This window comes from Drosophila takahashii, chromosome X (genome assembly GCF_030179915.1).
Source record: "Drosophila takahashii strain IR98-3 E-12201 chromosome X, DtakHiC1v2, whole genome shotgun sequence".
Lineage (NCBI taxonomy): Eukaryota > Metazoa > Arthropoda > Insecta > Diptera > Drosophilidae > Drosophila > Drosophila takahashii.
The window spans coordinates 19,896,059-19,920,720 of record NC_091683.1 but is presented as its reverse complement, the minus strand read 5'-3'; the positions used below and the strand labels follow the sequence as shown (position 1 = coordinate 19,920,720).

The window sequence follows — 24,662 nt, the reverse complement described above, 5'->3', positions numbered from 1 at the left end:
TCCATTCCCAACCAACCCAATGTGGCTAAATGACAAAATAACAAAAGGAAAGGAAATGGGAAAAAAAACAGGGCCCATACTCCTCCGCTTAATTTGCATGTTGCAAGTAATTTTCCGTGCGTGGGCGGTGCCGCACAAATTGAATAGAAAAAGCAAACGTGCTGTTTGGCCGTATTCTCCGAGTGCCACAAGCCTAGTGTAACCTCATCCCTCGTCCCCCAACAAAATGGGACTCTGGGTCCTTTGGGCGGCTTAGCCGATTAGTCATGCAATTGACAAGCGGCGAAAGCCAACCGTGTCGAGTCATTTGAATGCAATTATACAAATGCCCCTGCAATCAAACCAAAGGAAAGCGGCAAAACTCTGCAAACCTGTGGCAGCCCCCGCGATTTTGGCGGGATTAAAACAGGATTCACAGCGCGTGTGTCTGTGGTCTTTCTGGTGTATATTATTAGACCCTAATGACAGTGTTCTGTCTGAAATTAGTGGGAATTATTAAGGCTCAATAGTTCCGGTTTTAGCCCAGCAAAATCAGATATAGCAACACCTGGCTTATATGTAGTCTATTTTTGAACACGAGCAACAGGTACAGCCGTGTTTGAGCTATTTAGTGAGTTAAAAGGCAAGTTTAGTTATTCAGAAAAGTAATTAACATGATATAGGGGAAATAAACTATTTATTTATAGAATTGTGCAAAATTATTTTAGTTGCTATAAGAGTACAATTGTGCAAATCAGTTAATAATATATTTGACTACGTAAAACCCAGCCTAAATTCAACTAATATTAAGGCTAGGCTTGGTCTATTTTCTAAAATCACAACCACTTAGATTTACTCCAAACGGACATGGCATGTAATAAATTTGCCATCTTCTTTCGGGGGCGTGTCGGAAGCAGTTTCGCCGCCCCCAGGATTTTTGTGGTCATGCAACGCTGGCGGCCATTAGCAAAAGATGGCTAAGACGACGCCCACACGCAAATCTGGTCAGGAATTTGCGTGTCCTGCAGGAAAGCATTCTAATTTCGAAACGCTGCTGCTGCAAAAAGGAAACCGCACACACGCAGGCTTCAAGCAGTGGTCATCCTGCATCGGAGGGACTAAAAAACTAGGAAACAGTTGCAGGACAATCCATCTATGGTAATTCGCCACAAATAGTTAACAAACAAAAGAGCACAGACCAACACACACACACAACTGTCATAAAGTTCGCCTTTGCTGCTGGGCTAATTAAAACTCAGAGTTTTATTATCTCGACAAAACAGAGAGCAGCAAATTCCTGCGTGAACTGCAAAGGCTTTTCTTTGGCCCTCGGGCCCGATCCTGCTTCAAATGCCAACAGAGGCCGAATATTCTCATACACATCGGCGTGGCCATCACGCAATCAACAGCACACAGAAAAAAGTGGTTATGATAATCTGGAGTTTTGGTAAAAATATGAATTTTTTCTGTTATGTCAAAAAAATAAAATGTCCAGGTTTAAATGCCAATCGCTTGGAAATTTAATAACGAGTTCAGAAAGGTAAAAAATGGCCAAAAATGGTCCTACACCAATAAAGCATACTGTTTTGAACAGATAACAAAATAATAAATAAATCCGACAGTTTCCGAGTGATCTTGAAAAAATAAAATTTTTTACGAAAAATGTCAAAAATTAAAATGTCCATGTTTAAATGCCAATCGATTGGAAATTTAATAACGAGTTCAGAATGGTATGACAATCTATATTTTCGGCCAAAAACTAATTCTTTTTTTGTGGAATACATACATACACACTTTTATGGAAGATTTGAACGCCCTTACGATTTCTGTGGCCTCTCCAATATTAAGTAGACCTTTCAATTTGCGTTTATTCTCTGTGGGCTGGGCAATCCCTTTCAAAATCTCTTCCAAAATCCCTTTTAAAATCCACCCAGAAATCCAATATCAGGACCAGCCCCTACGCAACTGCTATTGTTGTGGCGACACACGTGTGCCACCAGTTGCACCAGCTGCAATTATCTGCTGCTAATAAAATATATTGAGTTTCGGCAACTTTTGCCATGATCAGATTACCTAGGCCAGGACTCAAGCCGTTGTGATATAATATAGCACACGTAATTAACTCAGTGCCATCCATTAAAGTCCGCTGCTCAAAAGGTAATTCGATAGTGCTGCAATTCAATTAATTCGACTTCGAGGAGGACAGCGTGTGGAGAACTTTACGCAAGGCGCTGGCAGGTGTGGTCTCCTGCATCTTTTGGTCTCCATTTAATTAAGTCCATGTTCGACCAATGCAAAAAGAGTTCAGAGTGTCCAAGGAAGGCTTAGCCATTTTAAGGCAAATCTGGATGCAACTGAACATTGGAATATAGCTTATCATTGCCCTTCATTTGCTTTAAAGTTTAAAATGTTGCCTCCAAGTGCTGACTTACCATCGGAAATAGAAACACTACACTGAAGCGCAGTTTATTTGCGCCTAATGCGATTTTCTGACCGAGAAACGGAAAATTCACTCTGGAAATCCACTTAAAAGCTCCAAAGCGGTTATCAAAGTGGGCTGGTGGCAACCAGAACCAGCAATCCAGCTACCCAGCAACCAGCATGCCCATATTCTCTAGCTCTTCCCACACTCCAGATCCGGTGATATGGTCGCGAAAGTTAATGAAATTAGCGCTGGCGCTTTTCATATTTTATGACTTTGTGCCATAATTAAAATGCAAATGTGTTTGATTAAAAGCCGCACAGTGCGGGGAAGCAGGGGGAATTTCACAGAAGTGAAGGAGCGACTTCGTTTTCAATTACTTTGCCTAACATGTGCCTGGACGAGAATAAATTTGGGGATTTCCCTAAACTATAGGTTCTCCCGTCTCCCCACAAACATCCTTGTTATTGTTGAACCCCATGGAATACTAAAAGGTAAATGTCTTTCAAAAAAAGTTCAGTGTATTAATCTATTATTATAAAAATTTCTATAAGTGTTTCAAAACGTGATAATAAAGGTTCATTCATCAAAACCTGACAAACTACCAACTTGTATTATTTTATGAACTCCGTATTAAATGCTACAAATTAATTATGTGCAATTTATATGTACAAATATCTACAAAATAAACAAGTTATCTACATTCGCTTAGGAGATTGAGAAATTAAATACGCTATTTGGTATATTCGGTTATGCGGACTGTACATTAGTGCAGACTTAAAATCCAACAGAAAGTTATATCGTGTGATATTGAAAGTGAACTTTCGATTGGCGGTGACGACTTCGGTGGCAGGCCTGAGATAAGAATAGTTTTTACATTGCCAAATCAAAAATTGCCAATTAGAAAACGTGATTGATAAATAACGAATGCCGATGATGATGACGATGATGACTTACCGAGACTCAGGTCGTATGCGCAAATGTAATCGGAAGTGGTGAATTGGTAAGTCAGTGTGGTTTTGCCCACTCCGGAGCCGCCGAGCATGGCAATTTTGTAGGCGGGCACATTGGGATCCCCGTCGATGACTTCGCCCGATGCCCCCGATGCGTTGCTACGAAGATACAGGCAATAACAATCATAAGCGAAAAGGCCGCGGCACAGTGAGACAATTTTACTTATTAAGCTTAAAAAAAGGATTACCTTAAAACCGAAGTTAAATATAAGAACATATATCTCTGTTGCTTCTTTTAAAACCTTTTCAGTATTTTCAGGTTTGTTAATTAATAAAAATGTATACTAAAATAAATTATATTATCTACTAAAATTAAATAAAATACAAAAGCTCAATATATAATAATCTACAAATATATAATTCAAAACATTTTTAATTACATGATTTAATTGGACAATATTAAAATCACGGTAGGAAGTTTAATTTAATCATTTTTTGTATTTCATAAAAAATATTTTCATATTAAAATTATAATCGTTTGTTCTTCCTTTAGGTGTGAAATCAAACGTTTACCTATCAATAACTCAACATTGAAAATTCTACGCAAATACAACAAAGTGTTTCACTGTACAAGGATGCCGACATTTCCTTTGACAATGAGATGGAAAACGCCTCGCCATTGTTACGACTCATCTTCATCTTTGGCTCCCCACACTCCAAACTGCTCCGTTGTTAATGGCAGCGGAAATTGTTTGGTGTGGAAATTGTATGAAATTAGTCAGACTATATAGACGTGAAAATGGCGTACGCGCCGCATTGTTGTCGCCATGTGAACTGTCATTTCATAAACAATTTATTGCCAGCCAGCAGCCAGCAGCCACTTTTGTTCACCGAACATTGAGCCAATGAACCACTGAACTCACCTATTGTGTCGATCCACGCCGCTGTTTGAAGTACCCGTGGAAGTCACGGAATTGATCGAACGTGACCTGCGGCTTCTGTTTCCGAAAAGAAGTGAAAAACGAAACACACAATGGCAGAGGCTGGGAAAAACGAGAGCGTCGGGGCTTTAAGAACTTACCTTAGGGAATCGCCCAGGTTGCAGATGCCATGCGAAGTGATGCTGAAGCTACGCAGACGGTAGTATGTCATGTCCGGATCACCGGCATGGATGGCCGAGCGTCGCATCTCCGCCAGGCGGGGCTGGAAAAAATGTTAAAATTAAAAACATTTCAGATACAGCTCGTCCAAAAAAAATATGAATTAACTAAAATGGCAAGAACAAAATTAAAAAAAAATAGAGCGAAGGCAATGTTTGCTTTTACTCTACAGCGTATACGTAATAACGTACATATAAATATTACGCATACGCACCGATGACTTTTTAATAAAAACCGTGTGAGCGTACTTGAAAGTCAATAAATCCGGTCATACATATTTAAACAACTTGTAATAAAAATAGACCGAAAAAAAGAAATACTAAGCCTTGATGAAAAGTATTTGGGGGCCAAATAAATAAATGCCCTGGCACAAAATACCCAATCGGACCGACTGCCAATGTTTGATTTCATTTAAGCAGTCCAATAAGGTGTGAATAAAGCCCTTACGAACGGATTCCGAGCTTTAAGACACCTCCTGCAGTCCCTTTGAGCCCGAAGCGAGTACCAAGTGCCGAGTACAAAGTACCAAGTCGCATTCTCCCGGCTCCTGTTCCTGCCAATTGCAGGGCGATGGCCCCCGATGGGCTTACCAAACCCACACTCACTCACACACATATTTGCGGTTGGCCTTTTGGGCCATCACGATGGTGGCACAAAAGTTTCTGCACTTTTTCGGCTGCCTTGGGGGCTTTAGGCCCTCCGGTTCCTTTTCCTTCTTTTTTTCTTGCTTTTTTTGTTTGCCGAAGAAGAGGTGAAGTGTGAATGGATCTGGGACTGCAGTCGACAAGTTTGCTCCTTTTCGGTGTCGAGTGTGCCGCACACTTGACACTATTCCGCATTTAATGCTCAACCCCGACTTCAGACTTGGCCAAATCCGAATCCAAATCCAATCGCAATAGCAATCCCTTTGGCCGGGAGCCATCTACATCTACGTGCTTGCCATTGATTCCTTTCTGAAGGTTCTCGCTCAGTTTAATTGCAAGCAGCGCTTGCACACTTGCACACTTGCATTGGAATCAATTTCGAGACGGCAGACGACAGACGACAAACGGTAGACGGGCAACTATATAAAGTTTTGTGCCGGATGAAATGATGAAAGCCTGGGGGTCAATGGCCAACGACTGCTCCAGTTTTCTTCTTCGCCGCTTTGCCGCTTTTGAGTCCCAAGCGACTTTGGCAGGTGGCAGGAATTCCAGGTGGCACGTAGTTCGCGCAGCACGCGTTGCACAATTTTCGCTCGAGCAATTTCACAAACTAATTACATTAGCTGCAGCGACTACAGCGACTAGACAACTGCAAGTCAGCCGAAGAAGCGAGGGGATTATGGCCCCACTGCCACAATCGCAGCCATAAATCCACATTAATGACACACAAACGTGGGACAAGTGGATGGCACGACCTTTAAATACCCATCGAGTATATATTGAATTTGGTGACCTAAGTTGGTATCTTAGGTCATTGTTGTCATTCCTTAAACGCAAATTCTTTAGGTTTTTAGTAAAAAAGAAAGTCTATAATCAGAATATAAATACGACCTGGTGAAAAAATCGCTTTCCTACAGACCAAATGTTTTTTACTTTGAGACGCAAATTCTTTAGGTTTTTAGCTAAAAATAATAACAAATAATACTTAGGGTGTTTATCAAATAATAATCAAATTGGTCAAGTTGGGGTACCATCATTAAAGCTAAATCTAATTTTAGAACAAAATAAAATAATTTAAAAAATTATGCAAAATTTAAAAAGGTTAAATTATTAATTTTGTATTTAAATGAAAAATGTTGGTTTACCTAGTTTTGAGATAATATATCAGGTAAACTTATTTTCAAAACTATGTCTTTAAGTAACTTACTTCTAAGGTACAAAATACCTCCAAACTCTGAGACTGCCATAATAAAAATACAAAAATGTAGCATAGTCAAGAGGGAGTGCACTTAACTTGCCCGCTGATTATGGCGATTTTTCAAATGTGCCAAAAACGATACAGGAAAACACTAGGATCAAGTGGGTCTGGTCGCTGGGGGATAGGTGGAAGTCGGGACATGATAAGCCTGGCAGCCGCCCCTCCCACGAAAAAGGAGGCTCAGCCAGCAGCCAATGACCCGGGAGCAGAGGGCCAAAGTAGAACCATGTATCAAATGCTTACTCATGCTGAATGCTACAAACTTGGCCCAAACCACACAGCTACTCCCACAGAAATTCCTACACACAGCGCCCCTCCCCTCCAAGATACATGTGTAATCTTTGGTTTCTTCGTCTTGTATACACATCTAGCTTTTCTTCTTGTTTTTTTTTCCTGGTGTTTTTTCTTGGGACTAGTGCCACTATTAAGAATATTTCACTGCTGAGTGGAGTGCTAATGGCTGTCCTTAAATGGCTTTTGTTCCCCGGGCCGAGTTTCAATTACTTGTCGTCCCATGTCGGTGCGATAATCCCCATGAGCCTGCTCCTTGAACTGGCTTAACTGGTTCCCGCATCGAGTGACTATGCAGTTGCCAAATTTAGGCGAAAATAAATAGTTTCAATGACTGCTCAGTTTTGTGGAAGGTTTGGCAGGAATGCGACTCGAATACTTAATATGTTTAGAACATTATTTATCCCCCGATTAGGTTTAAATACATCTTATTTGTATATAATTTGTCAAAATTATAATTCACTTGGCTCGAAAGCAGGCAGCGCATGATGTCTTTTTTTTTTAATCTTAATAAATAAGAAAATTATATTTAAATTGAAGACGCGAATTCTTCAAGTATTTCGCTAAAAATGGTAACCAAGAATGTGTAATCTGGAAATAAGTACACCCTTTTAATAACTTTAAGGATTTATCCTTCACCGATTAATAAATAAATTTTATTAAAATTAAAAAATGTAGCTAATTTTAATTTTACTTATTTATTTACTCACCCTGCGACTTTCTGCCGGCATGCTGGAGGTCCTCAAGCGCTGTCGCTCGGTCATGGGTTTTCCGGACTGGGAGGCCAAGACCACGGAGGCGGCCAGATCGGCGATGACGGTGCCTGAAGTGCTGGCTCCCGAGGATTCGCCCACGCCTCGTTCCCGCTGCATTGGCAAGTGGGTGGGCAAAAGCTGCTGCTCCTGCTGCAACTGCAACTGCAGTAGCTGCTGCTGCTTCTGCTGTTGCTGCTGCTGCTTGCTGGTCGGGATCATGGAGACCGGCGATGGGGAGTCGGTGGAGTCGCCATTGCCATCCGGTCCACTAGTCACCTCGGCGACAGCAGCTAAGGTGGTGCTTGATCCACCGAGAAACCCCAAGCCCACGGTCAAATTTAGATTATGTGCCGATCCGCCGGGTAGACCACCACCACCCATGGCCTCGGCTCCCACCATTCCGGGTTTCTTCTCACCGGAACCGGAAGCCTGGGGATTCATTGAGCCCACGGTGCCATATTGTGGTGAGACCGCTCCGGACATGGCCTGCTGAAAGGTCAAAACTCCGGCCAGAGACATGCGATCCCTAAAACACGTATGAATAATTAAAGAAAATGATGATGATGTAATTAATATTAATTGTTATTAAGTTCGAACCTTAAAAGGGGGATTTTCTATGAAATATAGATTAAAGGGGTTTAGAAATACCTAATCCTTTGCTAATTATATTTTTAAGACTTGTTATGCTAAATTAAAAAGCGATTCTTATTTTCTGTGTACCTGCAAACAGGTAAACAGGAAAGGTAAATAGAGTTTCAACTCATAATTAGGTCACTTAACGGGCTTAAATATTTGCTTAGATAAATGTTTGCGAAATTATCATCATGTTTTCTGAAGTTCATTATTAATTCAGCGGTTAGGAAAAGCTCTTAAATTGCCTAACAAAGAAAAGGCTTGCTTTAAGATTTCCATTGAAACTTCTGGTTTTCCAGACGAAAAGCCATAAATGTGGTAAACTTTTAGCCAATTAAAATATGCATCCTTTTCGAAATAAAATGTTGAAAAAAGTGCAAGCTTTTTTCCGAGAAGCAGAAGCTCTCCCACCAGCCATTTGCTAGTGAATTGTGAATGGAATAAAGCGTAAAACATTTCAAAAAGCCATTTGGCATTAAATCTGCAGCTTCCATCTCGAGAAAGCAACCCATTGGGCCAAGGTCGCCCTGGGACGCCAAAGACAATGGCAAGTTGTTTGGCCCACAAGAAGGCGACAAGAGGTCACATGTTGAGGGCTCTAGGCGGTCGGGGTCACCTAATTAGGGTGGCCCTTCTTTCCCTTCTCCCTTCCCACCTGCCGGGCATTGTTGCAAAGTTTTTAATTATCATTTTTTCTTGTTTATGACTGGACGCCTTCTGCGAGGACTTCTGCCCCAAGCTGCTGCTTAATCTTCTTTAGAAATGGAATGAATGTTGAATATGTTTTTAAAGAAAGGGAAACCCGACGAAAGTCATTTAAAATGTATAAGGCCATACCGAGGAGTAATGCAAATTTTAATAGCTATATATTTTTATAAATCCTCTTAAATTACCTGGCGCTGCTGCTGTGGGAAATCCGTTGAAAATCGTTGGGGTCGATCGGAGCTCCGCCGATACTGTTCCGTGTGTACGTATAATCCGAGTGCAATAAATTTCCGGCTATCGATGAGGCGCGACGTCTGTTCAAAATCGGGGACTTCTGGGCCCTCAGACTCTGCTATGAATTGTGATGTGATCAAAAATAAACAGACAAATTGAAAGCGGTTAGCGGTGTCGCTGAAAAAGAACTTTGTGTTACAGGCAAATAAAAATTTAATGCAGTATAAATATTTAATGGTTTAATTAATTTGTGTTTAAGTGTCGGTTGGTATTTAACTATAAACATTGGACCGCAAGCCAATTATAATTGCAATTTAAAGTGTCAAATTTACGTTGGCATGGGTTTTGGGTTTAAAGCAGCAGCAAACATTTTATACAGACTTTTGTTTAAAATACTAAGGAAATTTATTGTATAATAACTATCTAGTCAGTGTAATATTATGAATTTTATACGAAACTGTTTTTTTAAATATAATCTAGATTAATTATAATCGCAAATGAATTATAAATTAATTTGTAAAGCGATACTTACACGACTGCCAGTTGGATTCTGGGCCGCGTTGACAAAATCATTGAAGGTGGTGAGTGGCGGGACAATCTGAGGAGCAGGCTCCTCGTCCAATTCCCACTCGGTATCGTAATCCAACTCGGTATCGTCGGCGTACTGCTGATGCTGATGCTGCTGCTGATGTACCTGATGTTGCAGATGTTGCTGATGTTGCTCGAACTGCAGTTCCTGGTGCTGATCGTACTGCAACTGCTGCTGCATCTGCATTTGCATCTGTATCTGCTGATGCTCCATGGACTGGTTGTAGCCGTAGGCCGATGCCGAGGTGCTGGGCCCTTGGTTGTAGTAGCCGCTCTGCTGCTGCACCCGTTGCAAGGCCGCCTCACGGGTGTGGTAGGCACCCAAGCCACTGTGTGTGGGCGGTGTGGGCAGCAGGCGGTGCACCACATGACCGCCAGGGGGCGGATGCTGCACCTGTGGGTGCACCTGCATGGGCTGTGGGTGCGTCGGATGGGTGGACAGTTGGTGCTGCTGATGGATCACCTGCTGGTGGCCAACCTGTAGATGCTGCTGCTGCTGGTGATGTTGCTGATGGGTCACCACTTGATGCTGCTGGTGCGCAATCCCCTGGTGTTGCTGATGGGAATGGGTCACCTGTTGATACTGCTGTGGATTTACCTGTTGATGTTGCTGCTGCAACATCACCTTCTGTTGCTGCTGCTGATGCGGCTGCTTCAAGATCGGCTTGAGGACATTGTAGGCCGGCTGGTGGGGAGCCGGCGAGGGCACCGGATGCTGGGTGCTGCTGCTTATGCTGTCACTCTCGTCGCAGCTGGCGTCTGAGCACCGAGACCGGAACCACGAACAGCAATCAGGATAAAATAAAAAAAAAACGGAAAAAAAACATTAAAATAAAATTACAAAAATATACCTATGCATATACCTTTATAAGGTGAACTGGTTGGAGGACCAGTAAGAGAAAGAAGACAGCCCAAAATAAAAACAATTGAGTTCAATGTGAAGCATTTAATCCAGGGACCGTAATTGTAATGGGTTGTATTTTAAAAAGCACCTTTTTACAATTATTTTCAGATTTTTAAGTTAAGAAATAACAGTAATTCCTGGCGATAAAAAAACTTGAGCTCGATTTGTTTTTTGGCGGTTTTGCTTAACTTATTTCATTATGTTGCCATGGCTTTCTTCAATAACTCTTGTCAGTTAGTCCAAGATGAATCAAGATTCACAGGGCCTTTAGGTCACACATATGTATGTATTTTCCTGAATTTCAATCAAAATTAGAAAACTAACTAACTTTACCAGGGAAATGACACAATCTCAGGATTTGAGTAAAAATAGCAATCACAAAGTAAGACAATTGTGTTTTGCACTGGCCAGTTGACAGAAATAAACCGCAACCATGTGGTGAAAAACAAATGTGGCCAGTTCCGGTGGGTCTGCTCTCTATACTCTCTACGTTTTTAACCTAAGAAGTGCGGAACATTTTGGGATTGGGGTGGTGGTGGGTTCACACCTGGGGCACCTGTGCCCGGGTGTCTGTATATCGCTCTTCCTCTCACTCTGCCTCTCTGCGTGTGTGTCTTTGCCAGGAATTATGTGTCCCAAGTTGAAGTCAAATATGAAAATGTTTTGCCAGAACCCAAAAAGCAAACTTTTTCCGAGACATTTTCCACTGACTTTGTATACTATATGCGTATGTATGCGTGTGTATTTGTGTTTGCTTTTCTGTTTACATGTTTATAGCCAAGCTTAAGTTTTCTTTGCTGTTTCCTTTTGTTGCTGGGCGAAAAGGAAAAAAAATTAATAAACTTTGGCTCTTTGTGCGTCGGTGGGCGCCATAAAAATTGTCGGTTAGACCCGAAGCATCGCTAAAAATATGGCCACACACATGACAGGTTAACAGACTCGACCACACGGATACCCATTAAATATTCATTTGCTTTTGGGGAGATCCTGTCACTCAAATGTCGGGATTCCAAGAGGTTTACACCTTGACTTTTTGGAGAAATCAACTTGAAATCCGCACTGTAATTGTAAAACCAGCAAACTTAAATATAAATCAAATTAAAATGTCTATTAAATATTAACAATCAGCTAGTATAAATAATAAATGCAAATCGAAAGTAAGGTATAAAACAAAATATTTCCACATTTTAGACATCGAAACTTTTGTTTTAAAATTCACAAATTGCCAAACAATCTACATTCTCATTATTTTTAAATTTTCTCGGAGGAATACACCCCCCGAAAGTTCAGCCATGTCCAATGGGTGGCCATAAAAATTGTTTTCAACATATTTATGATTAAATTTCATGGCTCCGAGTTTGTCTAGGAAACTTTCTGGGTGCTTTCTCTTAATTAGCGTGTGGCACATTCTTCGTCGACAGAGCTTAAGAATTTTATTATGCTGCCGCCATTTAAATTTTGGCAACTGAAGCCGAAAACGAAGCCGGGAGGAGTCTATTAAATGGGATCTCTAAGGATGAATTTATATTGTCTGCCGCATCTATATCTATATTATGCAGCTCAATCATTCGATTAATGAGTGTGACAGTCGGCGGGCATTTGTCACTTGTTTTTGTTCATTTGAGGGCATGATTTTAACCAGTAATTCACTTGATCCCGCCGATTAATCATAACGTTCGAGGCTCTTTTCGGTTCAAACATTTTTCAGCCGCATTCACTCGAATTAATCACCATGAAGGGGCCCATCCATTATAGAAATGAGTCGCCGGCCCCTTTTATCGGGCGGCTCCATTCAACAGTTTACCAAATGCAATTAAGTGGACAAAGGCAGAAAGAATCTTTAAGTTGGAATCCTTTCACCTGTCGGGAAACATGGACGTGGGGGTCCATCCGAAAAAGAGCCGATTATCCATGTAACCCGTCAATGTCACCCGCCTCCCTTTCTTCCTCAAAACAACCAAAAAAAAAAAAGAAAAATGAAGGGATGAGGAAAAATGGAAAAGGACTCAGGACGAGCAGCGGGTAAATGTCGGACCTTTTTCGCTTTATACTCTTCATTTGCCACTTTTTAAGTTGATGTTTAATTTTCGTTTTTGGGCTCCCTTCCGGCTCCTGTTTGCTGGCTCTTTGGTGCGGCCTTGACTTATCCGTTTTATTATTTAAAGCGAATTTAAAGCGCGTTTACCCAAAGAGGTTTTTTATTTTCCCAATATCCGTAGTTTACTAAATTCTCGTGTCGCACACACACACAAAAAGCCATTGTTAGAGTTTGCCTAATACAATTTTCGGCTTAAATTAAATCACTTTTTCAAGTCAAGTACCGAAAGCTAATGCACTAAGCTGATTCCCAACTGAATTAAGTTGAAAAGCTGTCCAAAAAGGAGGACAACTTGGCCAACGTTTGTTTAACATTATTCCCTGTCATTACCTGGGGCCAACATCTATGAAAACTGTTTAGTTAGGCAGCACTGGCTCACGGGAAAAATATTTTTATAAAAATGTCTGAATACTTAGAAAACCATGGCAATTTAAAAAGTAACTAAAAGAAAAAACAAACAAGCATTTCAATGCAAGATAAAGGTCAAAACGTGTAAGCTAGTGTAATGGGCGTCCGGTGCTAAGTGCTTTGAAGGGACATCAAGCGACTTGTCCCTTGACTTGTTGTCAGGTGCCACAAAACAGCCGCAATTGCATCAATGTGGCAGCCACAACGGTGGCAAAGCGTAGGGACCTGGAGCTGCTATCTGCTCTCGTTAGCTCTGTCAGCTGAAGTCTGGAGCATGGAGACTGGAGTACGAAGTCTGGAGACGAGAGACCAGAGACCGGAGAACGGAGTATGCCCCATGTCATTGTCGCCGTAAAGTGTCACTTTGTGCCCGGAAAACAAGTCCAGGCGGTGGTCTTAATTAACCTGCCAGCCGATGGCCGTGCAGCATGCAAACAGGCATCAGCCATCAGCTCGTTCTGCAATTGGGGCCACCGCCCATGGCACGCACTTCCGACTTCCGCACTTCGTGGCAGTTCGGTTGGGTCCTCCTTCTTGGGGAAAGGATAAAGTCAACCCCTGCCCAGTAACTGTTGACTAATTCCCTAATCAAGCGCCAGCCCCTGCAGCGCCTGCATTTCCGTTGCGATAATCCAGATGGCCGAGATTTCCTTTTTTCCGCTGTGAAAAAAAACGTCCACATTGCGTGCGCTTTTAATTGCGCTTTACAACACTGTCAAGTGATAAAACGGCGGACTGCAGGGCGGATACTTAATCAAGGTAAAATTAGGGCCATCTAAAGCGCTTTGAGTTTAAACTTTAAAGTGTGGCTTATCCTGTTGGAGTCTTTAACAAGTTTGGAAATGTTTACTTTAGTACTTTTACTTTTTCTCAAAAAATTTCTTTCAAAAACATTTTTCCACACTAATTTAATTTAATTTGAAATTTAAAACTAAGCTTAAGACTTATTCCCAACCAATCCCTTTATAAAGTTTTTATTATTTCCCTTAAATACTCACCGAAATCAAAGGCCCTCTCGAGAATGACCGATCCACGCTTCTCCTGCCGCTCCTGGCGCTCCTGCAGATCCTTGTTCTTCGAGGCCGCCACCTCGGCGGATGTGAAGGTGCTCGACTTGTCGATGGGCTTGCCCTTGGGAGTTTGCGGCAACTGGTATCCTGCGACGTATCCTCGCATATAGTTCACCCCACCGTTGTCCTCGCCATCGGGTCCGGAACGTGAAGCTTGGCCATTGCCGCAAACGCACTCGCAACAGGCCAGGGTCACGTGCTTCTTCTGACCAGAGCTCATCTGTTGCTGCTGGAGCTGCTGCTGAAGGTGCTGGCGGCCATTTATGGTGTGTTCATCGTGCAGACAACAGATCTTGATGTCGCTGCCAAGCAAGATGGCACATCCGCGATCCACAGTGGCACTGGTTGACTTCAAGGCCGACTTGAGGTTCGATTTCGAGGGGGATGCATACATATTCGGCCCACTTCCTCCTGCAACTACAGATCCTCCTGATCCTCCTGCTCCTAAGGATCCTCCTGCTGCATTGCCGGGTGGCAGGGTCAAGTCGAGGACACTGCCGCTGCTGCTTGAACTGACATTTGGTGCCAGGGTGACGGGTCCCAAGCCCAAAGCATTTAGCCCATTGCTGCTCAGGGTCAGCGATCCTCGCGAGCGATTCCTGCGCAACGAATTGACCCGGCTGGTGGTGGCGGTGTTGACGAAACCTACATTTCGGCTGGCATAAAGGTCGATGCTGCTGCCACTGCCACTGCGACCGCGCGGCTGAAAGGCTCGCTGCTGCAAATTAATCAATAAAAACACAAATATTTACTCAAAACTGTAAATCGAAATAATAAAATTGTCACTGCTTAATTTAAATCTTCCTCTTAGACTGACTGTTCTGTTTTACTTTTTAATCACAATTAGAAATTAGCCATACAAAATAAGTATATTGTAGTTATTCTTAGAAAATAATGTTTTAAAGTAAGGAAATTTTAAAAATTGTATTGGCAATGTATAGTTTAAGGTCACCATTTCAAATTGAAGTTACAGAAGCTCGACTACAAATATATAAAACTATATTTAAATTAAACTCAAAATTTGTTTGTACAATGCCTAATTCATATCATATATCTCATATGTAATATCTCACCTGCTGGGCATTCTGCTGCTGTTGTTGCTGCTGCTGTTGCTGGATCTGCTGCTGATGCTGCTGATACTGCCGTTCGGCGCGACCCCTTCGATCGTTGCGATCGCCGCCACTGTGACTCCGCATGCTGCCGCCGTACCTCTGCCGCTGCGGCTGAACGGGGCTGTTTTGGCGCGGAATCACCTGGAAGAAAACACCAAAAAATCACAAAAAAAAAAGGGAATATTGCGATTAACTTTTTAGTGTTTGTCACATTCTTAAGGAGCATGCGAGCAGGCGGACAGTCATCCAAAGGGCGGTGGGGGGTCTCAGGGGCTCAGGAGCTACCTTATCCTCCAGCAGATTGGCAAACAGCCCCACATGATCCTCGTCCTCGTTCATCATTGCAAAGAAGTTCTTAAACGTGTCGGGGAACGAGGCCGGAAACTGGCCACGAGCCTCCAACTTGGTATCCATGGCTCCTCTACCACTCTCTTTTCTTTCTCACTTTCTCTTCTGATTTTTTTTTTGATTTTTTCCTTCTTCAATGAAAAAACTTTTTTTTTTTGGTCCGTCGACGTCGCAAACCAAGTAACATGCAAGAAGAGAACAGGCATCAAGGTTAGAGTGGGACAGCGAGAGCGAGAGAGCTGGCAATAGCAGTGGGCGAACATAAAAATAAATTATAGAAAATATAATAAATGAAAATTAAATATTTGGTTTAGTCATCTCAATCTGGACTCATCCTCTACAGATCTGTGAAGTCATAGAAATCTTCTTTGCGAAGTGGACACTAAAAAATAAATTCGAACTTGAAGACATAGGAAAAGTACCTTGAGAGAGAAATTTGAATCTAAATAAAACCCTCTTTTGAATACAAAGTTTCTTTCCAACTTCCAGCTTAAAAATTATTCTTATTTAAATGGAAATATATATTGTAAAAATGTTAATCTTCAAAGCTTTGCGACCCACAATATGGCCCAGAAATGAATGAAAGCCATTTTAGTTGACAGAAATCCAGTTCTTTTTGTATAAACATTCATTCAGCAATCGCATCCATACCTTTTATAGGGTCGCTGTGATTAAGATTAAGGCCAATACCCAAGTTTTCTCAGTTGTTGAACTTTAATTGAAAGCGAACTTCTTTCAAGCGCAACTCAAGGGTAAGTGAGTGGGTGGAAAATGGGGTGGGGGGTTCCGTCAAAATACTTAGCATACTTTTCGGCACCCCTTCGCCCCATCATCCCTCATCCCCATTTTCCAACTCCCATTCAAGTTCTCCTTCATCTCGGGCTTTTCCTCCTCGAGCCTCTTCACACACTTTTTCCAAGCGGCTAAATTTGAAAAGTTATCAGACCGCCGCGCCTCGCAAAACTGATGTTGAAGTTGTTGACGTTGGAGGTGTCACTCCAACATATATATATATGTATGTATGTATGTTGGCCCGGAAGAAATATATATACCCCCATCTCGAGATGTACACGAAAAAACATGGGACAAAAAGTTATTTTAATGGCGGTTTTTTCGGACTGGACACCAAACAACTTATTCAACTTTTATGCACTGCAAATGGACTAAACCCGCCGCCACTTCTGTATAACAAAAAAAAAGCAGCCCCCATCGGGCATGTAAATGAGGTGCAGATGTGCGTCACAGAAAAATAAAAACGGAAACGAAAAAATGTTCTCTTTGCAACTTTAGCGAAATTCAATGCGTTACCGATTTTAGAATTTGTTTAAACTTAAGTATACAATTTATATTAGTTGTTTAGGTAAAGCTTTCCAAAATTGTTTTAGAGAAAAAAAATTCGGTTTTTGACAAAAATGTGAACTTTTTTTTGTTTTCTTGCTGTAACTTGGCCAAAAATGGTCTGACACCAAAAATATATACTGTTTTGAACAGATAACAAAATAATAAATAAATCCATGACACTTTCCGGGTGATCTTAAGAAATAAAATGTCCAGGTTTAAATGCCAATTGATTGGAAATTTAATAACGAGTTCAGAAAGGTATGACAATCCATATTTGGATCAATATTTCTATTGCTGCGGCCAAAAAACGATTTTTTTTTGTGGAAAATTGGGATCTGTGTTTTCGGTAAAAATTTAAATTTTTTTCTTTTGTTTTTTTTTCTGTAACTTGGTCAAAAATGGTTTTCGATAATATAAAGCAAAGTACAAATAATATATCAAGAAGATGCCAGACATATTTATAAGGTGCATTAGTTGCACTATAAAGCGTCACCACAATCTTTGACAGGGGCGAAATCGTTATCATTCCCCCTCGGTTGACTCAACAAGTTGCCTCACTTTTCTGGGCGTGACCATTATGCTTTGTTGGCTTTGTGGGCGTGTCCAGTGCAGTCTAGACTCTAGACTATAATGCCAAGCCCAAGATTCCCTTCCACGAAGAGGTCATCGGACGCGAACCGCAATTAATTGCAACGCAACAAATTATAAGCCACTCGAAACGCAAACACACTTGAAAAAGTGCATTGCCAAAAAAGGAAATATTGTATTCATATAATGAGCAATTCATTGGAATTTAATTAAATGTTGGTTTAATATTTATAAAATCTATTTTGCCATTAACGATTGACATAATGTCCACTTAACCATTTTATTTCACTATGATTTTTGGTCGGAAATAATCTAGCTAAAATGTTTTGAGTGTTTGGGGTGGCGGGGGCTTGGCAAGTATTCGCTTCTTTAATGAGGGGATTTCCTAACCTAATCCGCTTTATGAAAGCGTTTGATCTAACCGCTGCCGGGCTATAATAACGAATAACCATAATGCCCTCTAATTTTCCACTGCAGCTCGAATTTGCTGCCAATTTGCAGTGGGAAAAGTTTTAGCGGGCGGGGGGTCAGAAGCCCCCGAAAAAGCCCCCCTTGGGCAATTTGCGAGGCGTCGGCGGGAGCCAAGCACCCCCTTTTCCCTTTTCATTTTTCCCATTTTTTTCACTCAAACATTCTGGGCTGTAAAACAACGAGAAAAAAGTTAGCCTCTTTCGTCAAGTCCCCAGCTCAACCATGTCAAGTGGGAACCTGGCCCAGACTCTCGCGTCGGGCTTATTAAAAAGTTGCGGACACAGTGAATTGCTCTTTGGGGGAGTGTAGGTGGGTGCAGAGAGAGAAAAATGCATTAACTGTGATGCAGTTGGTCCAATTGAATATGGATATGCCACTAAAAAGAACATCACTTTGCTGTAATCTCAATAGCAAATCAATTGGAGATTTTTTAAATATCTATTTTCATAGATCTGGTACCTATATCTTTCTTTTTTCTCTGTACAAAGCACTGCTATAAGGGGGTCGGCTTGGGGGTTTTGCAAAAGCGTTTAGTGTCCTCAGATGATTGTACGGAAACAAGGACAGCGTTTCAAAAAATATGAGCATACCTTACATGCCGTAGCGTCCCGCCTCTTTGGCCTAGAATCCCAGGATCCCATACATTCGTCCCTGCAGCCTTTTTAATTAGCAAACCAAATGTAAATTCGCCACAAACGACGGAGAAGATTTAAGTGAAGCCTCGGCAGCAACATATTATTCTCTGTCTTATGGTTTATTCAGTCATTCATATATTAAATTAACATGGAGTTGAAGGCACAAGGACATACCTACATATATGGCTACAAGAGTTTATTGAGCCAAAAAGGCAACTTGGCCCCAATTTTTGTCCGCTTTCTCACCCATCTATCTTTTTGTTGTTGCCTACAGTTGCGGTTAAAATATTAGTGGCACATGGCACAATATTCAACAATTAGTCATTTCACAGAAATGTAAAAAGTTATATTTCAAAAAACCTTTTTGTTCGTGCATACAGGTGCGGTAAAAATATTAGTTGCACATGGTACCAAAGTATGTAACAATTATTCATTTCACCAATAAAAACTTTTTTAGTTCTGTAAAAAGTTATATATCTAATTTGCAAAGCCAAATAACCAAACCACAACAAATGCAACTTCAGATCTTAATTGAATACGTGTGCTGCCAATTTGTACATGGTCTGGGAAAATACAAATATACTAGAAATTGAAAATATAATTACTTTTTTACTCTTCAAACCATTTTTAAAATACACTTTTGCTATGTTAAAACTGGGTTTTAAAATAATACTAAAGAGTTTACTTGTTATTAGTAATAATTTGTGTTGCACGATTATTCTAAAGAGCTACATTTATTTTACCAGCACAGTGTTAAATAGTTATTAAATCTAAAATTCAAAAATGTATAAAAGTGTAATATATTCTCTCAGAAAACCTTATATAGTACTGTGTTATCCTCAGTTGTATGCATATGTGGGTGAATTTATTGCTTGCCCAAATAGGTATGCTACAAAACGCCAAATGAGCCACAGCCTGCGGCCAGAGAAGGAGGCGTAGAAGGGGCTGAAAACACGCCAAAGGGGGTCGAAAACAGGGTGAGATGCGAACGAATTGAGGGCTCCCAGAGCAAGGGCAGTCATATGAAACGATGGCTGAGGTGGCGCCAAGATATTGCAGCTGCCGCTTTTTGGAGGTTAAGTACCAGTCACATTCAGGGCCAAAGCGAGGTGATGGTGATTGTGGGTCTTGCTGGTAAGTGAAGACCCACGCCTAAGGTCAATGCAAATGCAACGTTCAATGGTTAACATATTTCTCGAAATTTAAATGGAAATATAATATTGGATGGGTATGGATTTAATGATAGATTAAATCACAGAGCATCCAAGATACTTTTTTAAATTATTATGAAGAACTACCTAAATAAATATCCTGGAATATATTTAAAGAAAACTATTTTTTAAGGGACTCCAATAAAAGCAAATAGTTAAATGGAAATGGAAAGGCAAAAGCCAACAGTTCATTGACATACTCAACTGCAGTTCTTTAAATATACATTTCCCTAAATAATTTCACGGTTTGTCAATCAATTCTAGAGGCAAATAAACAAGCTCTCTTCATTTTTTCCCACTGACTTTCAACCATTCCGCAGCACTTGAATATTGCGAGTGTGTGTGCACAACACTAGAGGTCTGACAACTTTTTTTTAAACTTTTACACTGGTAAAAAAATATAGTTTTTTAAATAAACTTACAGAGTGAAAATTAAAAAAGGAAACAAATGCCTAACCTGAACGTACAATACATTTTATATTTTTGCATGCGTTTTTATAAGAAATGTTTAAAATGTTCTGTGCATCTGATGTATAACTTAAGTATTTTTCTGATATTTTTCAACATGGATCACTTGACTTTCGTCCATTCGCAAGCCCGTTCCTACTTCTTATTTTCGCAATCGAAACGTTTCCGCTGATTGTTTGTTTAGGTCGCGACAGTATGCGAATTCCTCGAAGGAACGATCCCATCTTGGCCTGATAATTTATACCAAATACTGACCCAAAAATCGAGAGGTCGCAAAGGAATGTCTTCGAGTGGATGAAACAAAAAAAAAACACCAAAAAACTGAGAAAAAGGGCAACTGGAGGTGGAGTGGCACTTGGACAGTGGACGTTGCGCTGGGCAACAAACTAACACAAAGCATAAAACTGGCCAAAGGGAACCAGAAATAAATAAAAAGGCGCATGAAATTGGATTTGCACAACTACAACACATGACGAGAAAGTGGACAAAGTGGGCGAAAGTGGGGGGAAAGTGCGGGAAAAGTGTGGGTGTGGGGGAGAAGTGTGAGGAAAATGAATGGGCTCCATCGGAATGAATGAATGAAATGAATGAATGGGCCAAAGGGAGCGGACAGCAGGGGGCTGAGCCTTATAAATGTTTAAGGAAAACCTCTTCCCCAGCCTTTTCGCATCCCCCGTCGAAAAGGGAAAACAGGAAAAAAATTATGGAGAAGAAAAAGAATAACAGAGAAAGGAACAACCAGCTCTAAGCACACTTTTTCCCAGGAAAATGTTATGCACAGGGAAAAACTAATGGAAATAATATCAATTATCTGGTTTGGCATATAAAATCAAAGAGAAAGTATACTTTATTTCATTGGACTTTAAACTTTAAAGATTGGATTAGCTTCATCTCAATAAATCAAAAAAAAAAAAAACGTTATAATACATATTCAGCATTCAAATTCAAATTTTTGCAATTTTAAGAAAATAAATACCAATCAATTTCTTAGAGTGCCGCCTCGCATGCTTGAGCTTTTCTATGAATTTGCTTCTTTTTTTTACATTTGCTCGTCATTCGGCTGGGAGGTTGATATTTATCCAGGGAGAAGGCCACTTGCGGCATGTTGATCTAGCTGTTAAGGCGTTTGTAATGACAGGGATAAAGTTTTATGACAACAGCCAACGGGCAGTGAAACTTTGGCTTTCACCTTCCTGCCACTGATTTCTCGGTTCATATTCAGGACTCCGTATCCTTAACCCACCCACATAATCCAGATCCAGATGTTTAGTGGATCCAGAAGCTGGCCTGCAGCCAACTGGGCAATCAACGAATCTTTTATACAAAAACATTCGAGATTCAAGATTCGAGACTCGAGTCAAAGCCAATGCCAATGCAGGAGTTAACTTTTGGTACCCAGGAATCGAGAAGTCGACAAGTCAGAAAAGATGAGTAAATAAACAGTGGGTGAATGTGAATGCTTTCAATGCCAAGTGGGCGGCCAGGAAAAGTCATTTCAAACAAATACACATAGGATCCGGGCATCCAGGTTATATTGAGTTGGACAAGTCCAATGGTATGCATATTGAACCTTTGAGGAGACACCTCTTATTGCGTACAAAAATGTACATCAAAGGAGTTTTTAATAACTGCGAGTGTTTGCTAGTCAAGCATAATATTGACTCTGCCCACATGTCGTATAAGTGATTTTTCCCTTTTTTTTTAAACGACAATTTTGCAATATTTCACACTAAATTTCTTTTGCACTTGCAATGTAAAATTACAAATATTCAGTACTCAGTCAACCGTCTTTAATGAAAAAAATTCCTTTCGTTCTGATTGCAAATGTATTTACGAATATTTCTCAATTTTAGTGCCTGAATCAAGATAAAGTCCCCATTCAATTCGAATTATTTATTGCTACTTAAAACATTTGCTGCACTCGTTTGGCCAAAGCAGCAATTATATTTTCCATTGTGCAAAATTGCCAACAATGCTTTGGCTTTTTAACAAAGAATAAACAAAAGGAGCCACCGAATTTACCCAGAACCGGGTGCAATAAATCACGTAAAGACCATTATAATGAGAGTTTCTAGTGGGGTGGTTGGGTTTCTCAATAAGTACATTGTTAACGGGCTGAAACATGCAAACGATGCCAAATGGACTGCGAATAAATTGGCAAATAAAATTATAATGCAATCGATGGCCCCGGAAGTAGCCACTTGAGTTTCTATTTATTTATTGAAGCTTCCGTTTGATGGCCGGCTTCTCTCCCCTCCCTGGTGACCCCGTCGACAGCTTCAAGTGGGTCACCAGGGCTTAAAATAGAAATATATCCGGCTGCAACGGACATTAACCTTCTCATCCAGATGCCAGTTAAATTCCAGATAGCCTTATTACGGGAAATTCGGCTTCTGGCTTTAAGGCCAAGGGATAACTGATCTGATCTGCTGAGAAGTGCATTCTCTCCACAACCGAAACATCTTTGAAATCACTTTCCACTCTGCCATCGAATTCCAATTAATCAGCCGCTAATTGGTGCCCATTGCCGCTATTAATTGATTCCCCTACAGACACTTCGCCTTGGAGGGGGCGCATTAAGATGCCTCTGGTCGTAATTGAACACATGGACGGGGTGCGAAAAGTCAGTGGGGGATGACAGTTGGCCATGCAGCTTCAATGGCTTCGCCGCGGTTAATTGGTTGACCGAAGAGCACTTTAATTTGCAGAACTTGAGATAAAATATAAAATGGGCCTTACAAAAAGTTATAGTCTTAACCAGAAGCTAAACTTTATTTGGAAAACCAAACTCTTGTAAAGCACTTTGACGATTATATTTTGTAAACTGGTGTGGTTGAAACCTAAAAAACTATTAAAACTCTTTTTGCTCCCAAAAGATAATTAAGTAATTTGAAAAAGAAACCGAACTTGTACTAAGTTATTAATTACAGGGGTAGAAATAAATATAAGCTTTAAATTGAGCTTGAATCATCGCTCTTCATGTTTTTAGAACCACATGTTGCGCTATTGCTTGGTTTTTCCCTTGACTTGGTGCAAATGAATTCCAAAAAATGTACTATAAAAGTCGAGAACAGCAGTTCGAAGGACAAATTCGTAGAAGCAATAGAAGAAAAGGGAGAAAACATAGTGCTGCGGAGGAACAATGAGAACGGGGTACCCAACTGCGGGAAATCACAACAAACTGTCCGTTTGGATCAGACGGGAATGGATACCATTACCCCGGAGGGTAACTCCCCCTACTTTTTTTAACCATCTTAAAGGCTGATGGACTGCCAAGCACATTGAATAATCCAAAAGAGCGACGGCGAACACAAAATCCAACCAGAGTGTTGATTGCAAAATTTATCCCCGTGCATTTCGTATTCCCTTCAATCAGGTTGTATTCAGGAATGGGCATGCGAATGGCAATACTAATGGGGATGGGTCTTCGGGATACACTCGTACCCTCTATGGTATCAAGCCGGCGAAGGGGTGACGAGTGGGGTGTGTAATCAGTTGTCAGGCATCTGTCAGGGCATTGGCGCCCCAGCGAAAAGCCAAAAGCTGTCAGCAGAGGGCTTCATCACTGTCAACTTGCTGGCCGGATCATTATCGCGACGTTCCCGCCGCCAATTTCTTGGCAAAAAGTGTAACTTTATCTATTCGCAACCTTCAAAGCTCAGCTCAGCCATAGTTTCGATAAGTCAGTAAAGACCAAAGTGTAAAAAACGAATATCTAAACAAATATCTATTCGTTATAACTAGAAAAGATTTAAAGAATTGTAAAATTTATTCACAATATAACTAGAATATTTTTAAAAATATCAATGACTCTTTAACTTTAAGATTTTAATCTTCTAGTCCCAACAGCGGACGCTCATTTCGGAAGCTAAAAATATTTTTAATTAAAATTAATTTCACATAATAAAGTGCAGCAGTTGAAGTGTCAACCGTGGGGTATTTTCGGGGAGCGGAGTACCACGGAAGGTAGGTGAAACATTTCAAGCGACTGTCAGGCTGGCGTGCCACTTCATTTGTACTGTTTGCCACCCATTTTCCCCCCGGTTACTTCCTGCGCCCACCACCCCAAAACCACCCCAATGGCATTTAAATACCAGCAACATCAGCCACGTTGCATTTTAGCTCCGACTCACGGCTTACTTTTATTGCACGCAACAATTTCGTGCGCATTTCCCTCAGAGTGCACTTAAAAAAAATCGGATTTTAGTAGGAAATAGAAATCGAAATTTCAAAAGTTGTGGCGCTATTTTTTTTAACTATTTGAAGTTTGGAATTTTTGTTCCATATAAAAAAAGATTTAGAAACATAAAAGTCTAAAGTTCTTTTCTGAGATTTAAGAACGACTTATTTCAATGATTTACTCCATTCGTCATTGAGATGAACTTA

At 40.8% G+C, this 24,662-nt stretch overlaps 1 protein-coding gene across 2 annotated transcripts in view; it reads right to left on the bottom strand.

Moving 5' to 3' along the window:
* LOC108057266 (uncharacterized) overlaps nt 1-24,662 on the bottom strand; it is a 45,135-nt gene that overhangs the window by 6,229 nt on the left and 14,244 nt on the right. Inside the window, exons 4-12 of one of the 2 annotated variants that reach the window (XM_070218604.1) lie at nt 15,500-15,801; nt 15,176-15,355; nt 14,031-14,820; nt 9,567-10,381; nt 8,989-9,152; nt 7,418-7,988; nt 4,436-4,557; nt 4,278-4,352; nt 3,359-3,513 (exon numbers count right to left, since the gene is read on the bottom strand). In XM_070218604.1, coding sequence (XP_070074705.1) covers nt 3,359-3,513; nt 4,278-4,352; nt 4,436-4,557; nt 7,418-7,988; nt 8,989-9,152; nt 9,567-10,381; nt 14,031-14,820; nt 15,176-15,355; nt 15,500-15,628 — 3,001 coding nt within the window. In that variant the 5' untranslated portion in view covers nt 15,629-15,801. The remainder of the gene's footprint in view (nt 1-3,358; nt 3,514-4,277; nt 4,353-4,435; nt 4,558-7,417; nt 7,989-8,988; nt 9,153-9,566; nt 10,382-14,030; nt 14,821-15,175; nt 15,356-15,499; nt 15,802-24,662) is intronic. The other variant, XM_017141444.3, reaches the window with a different exon arrangement.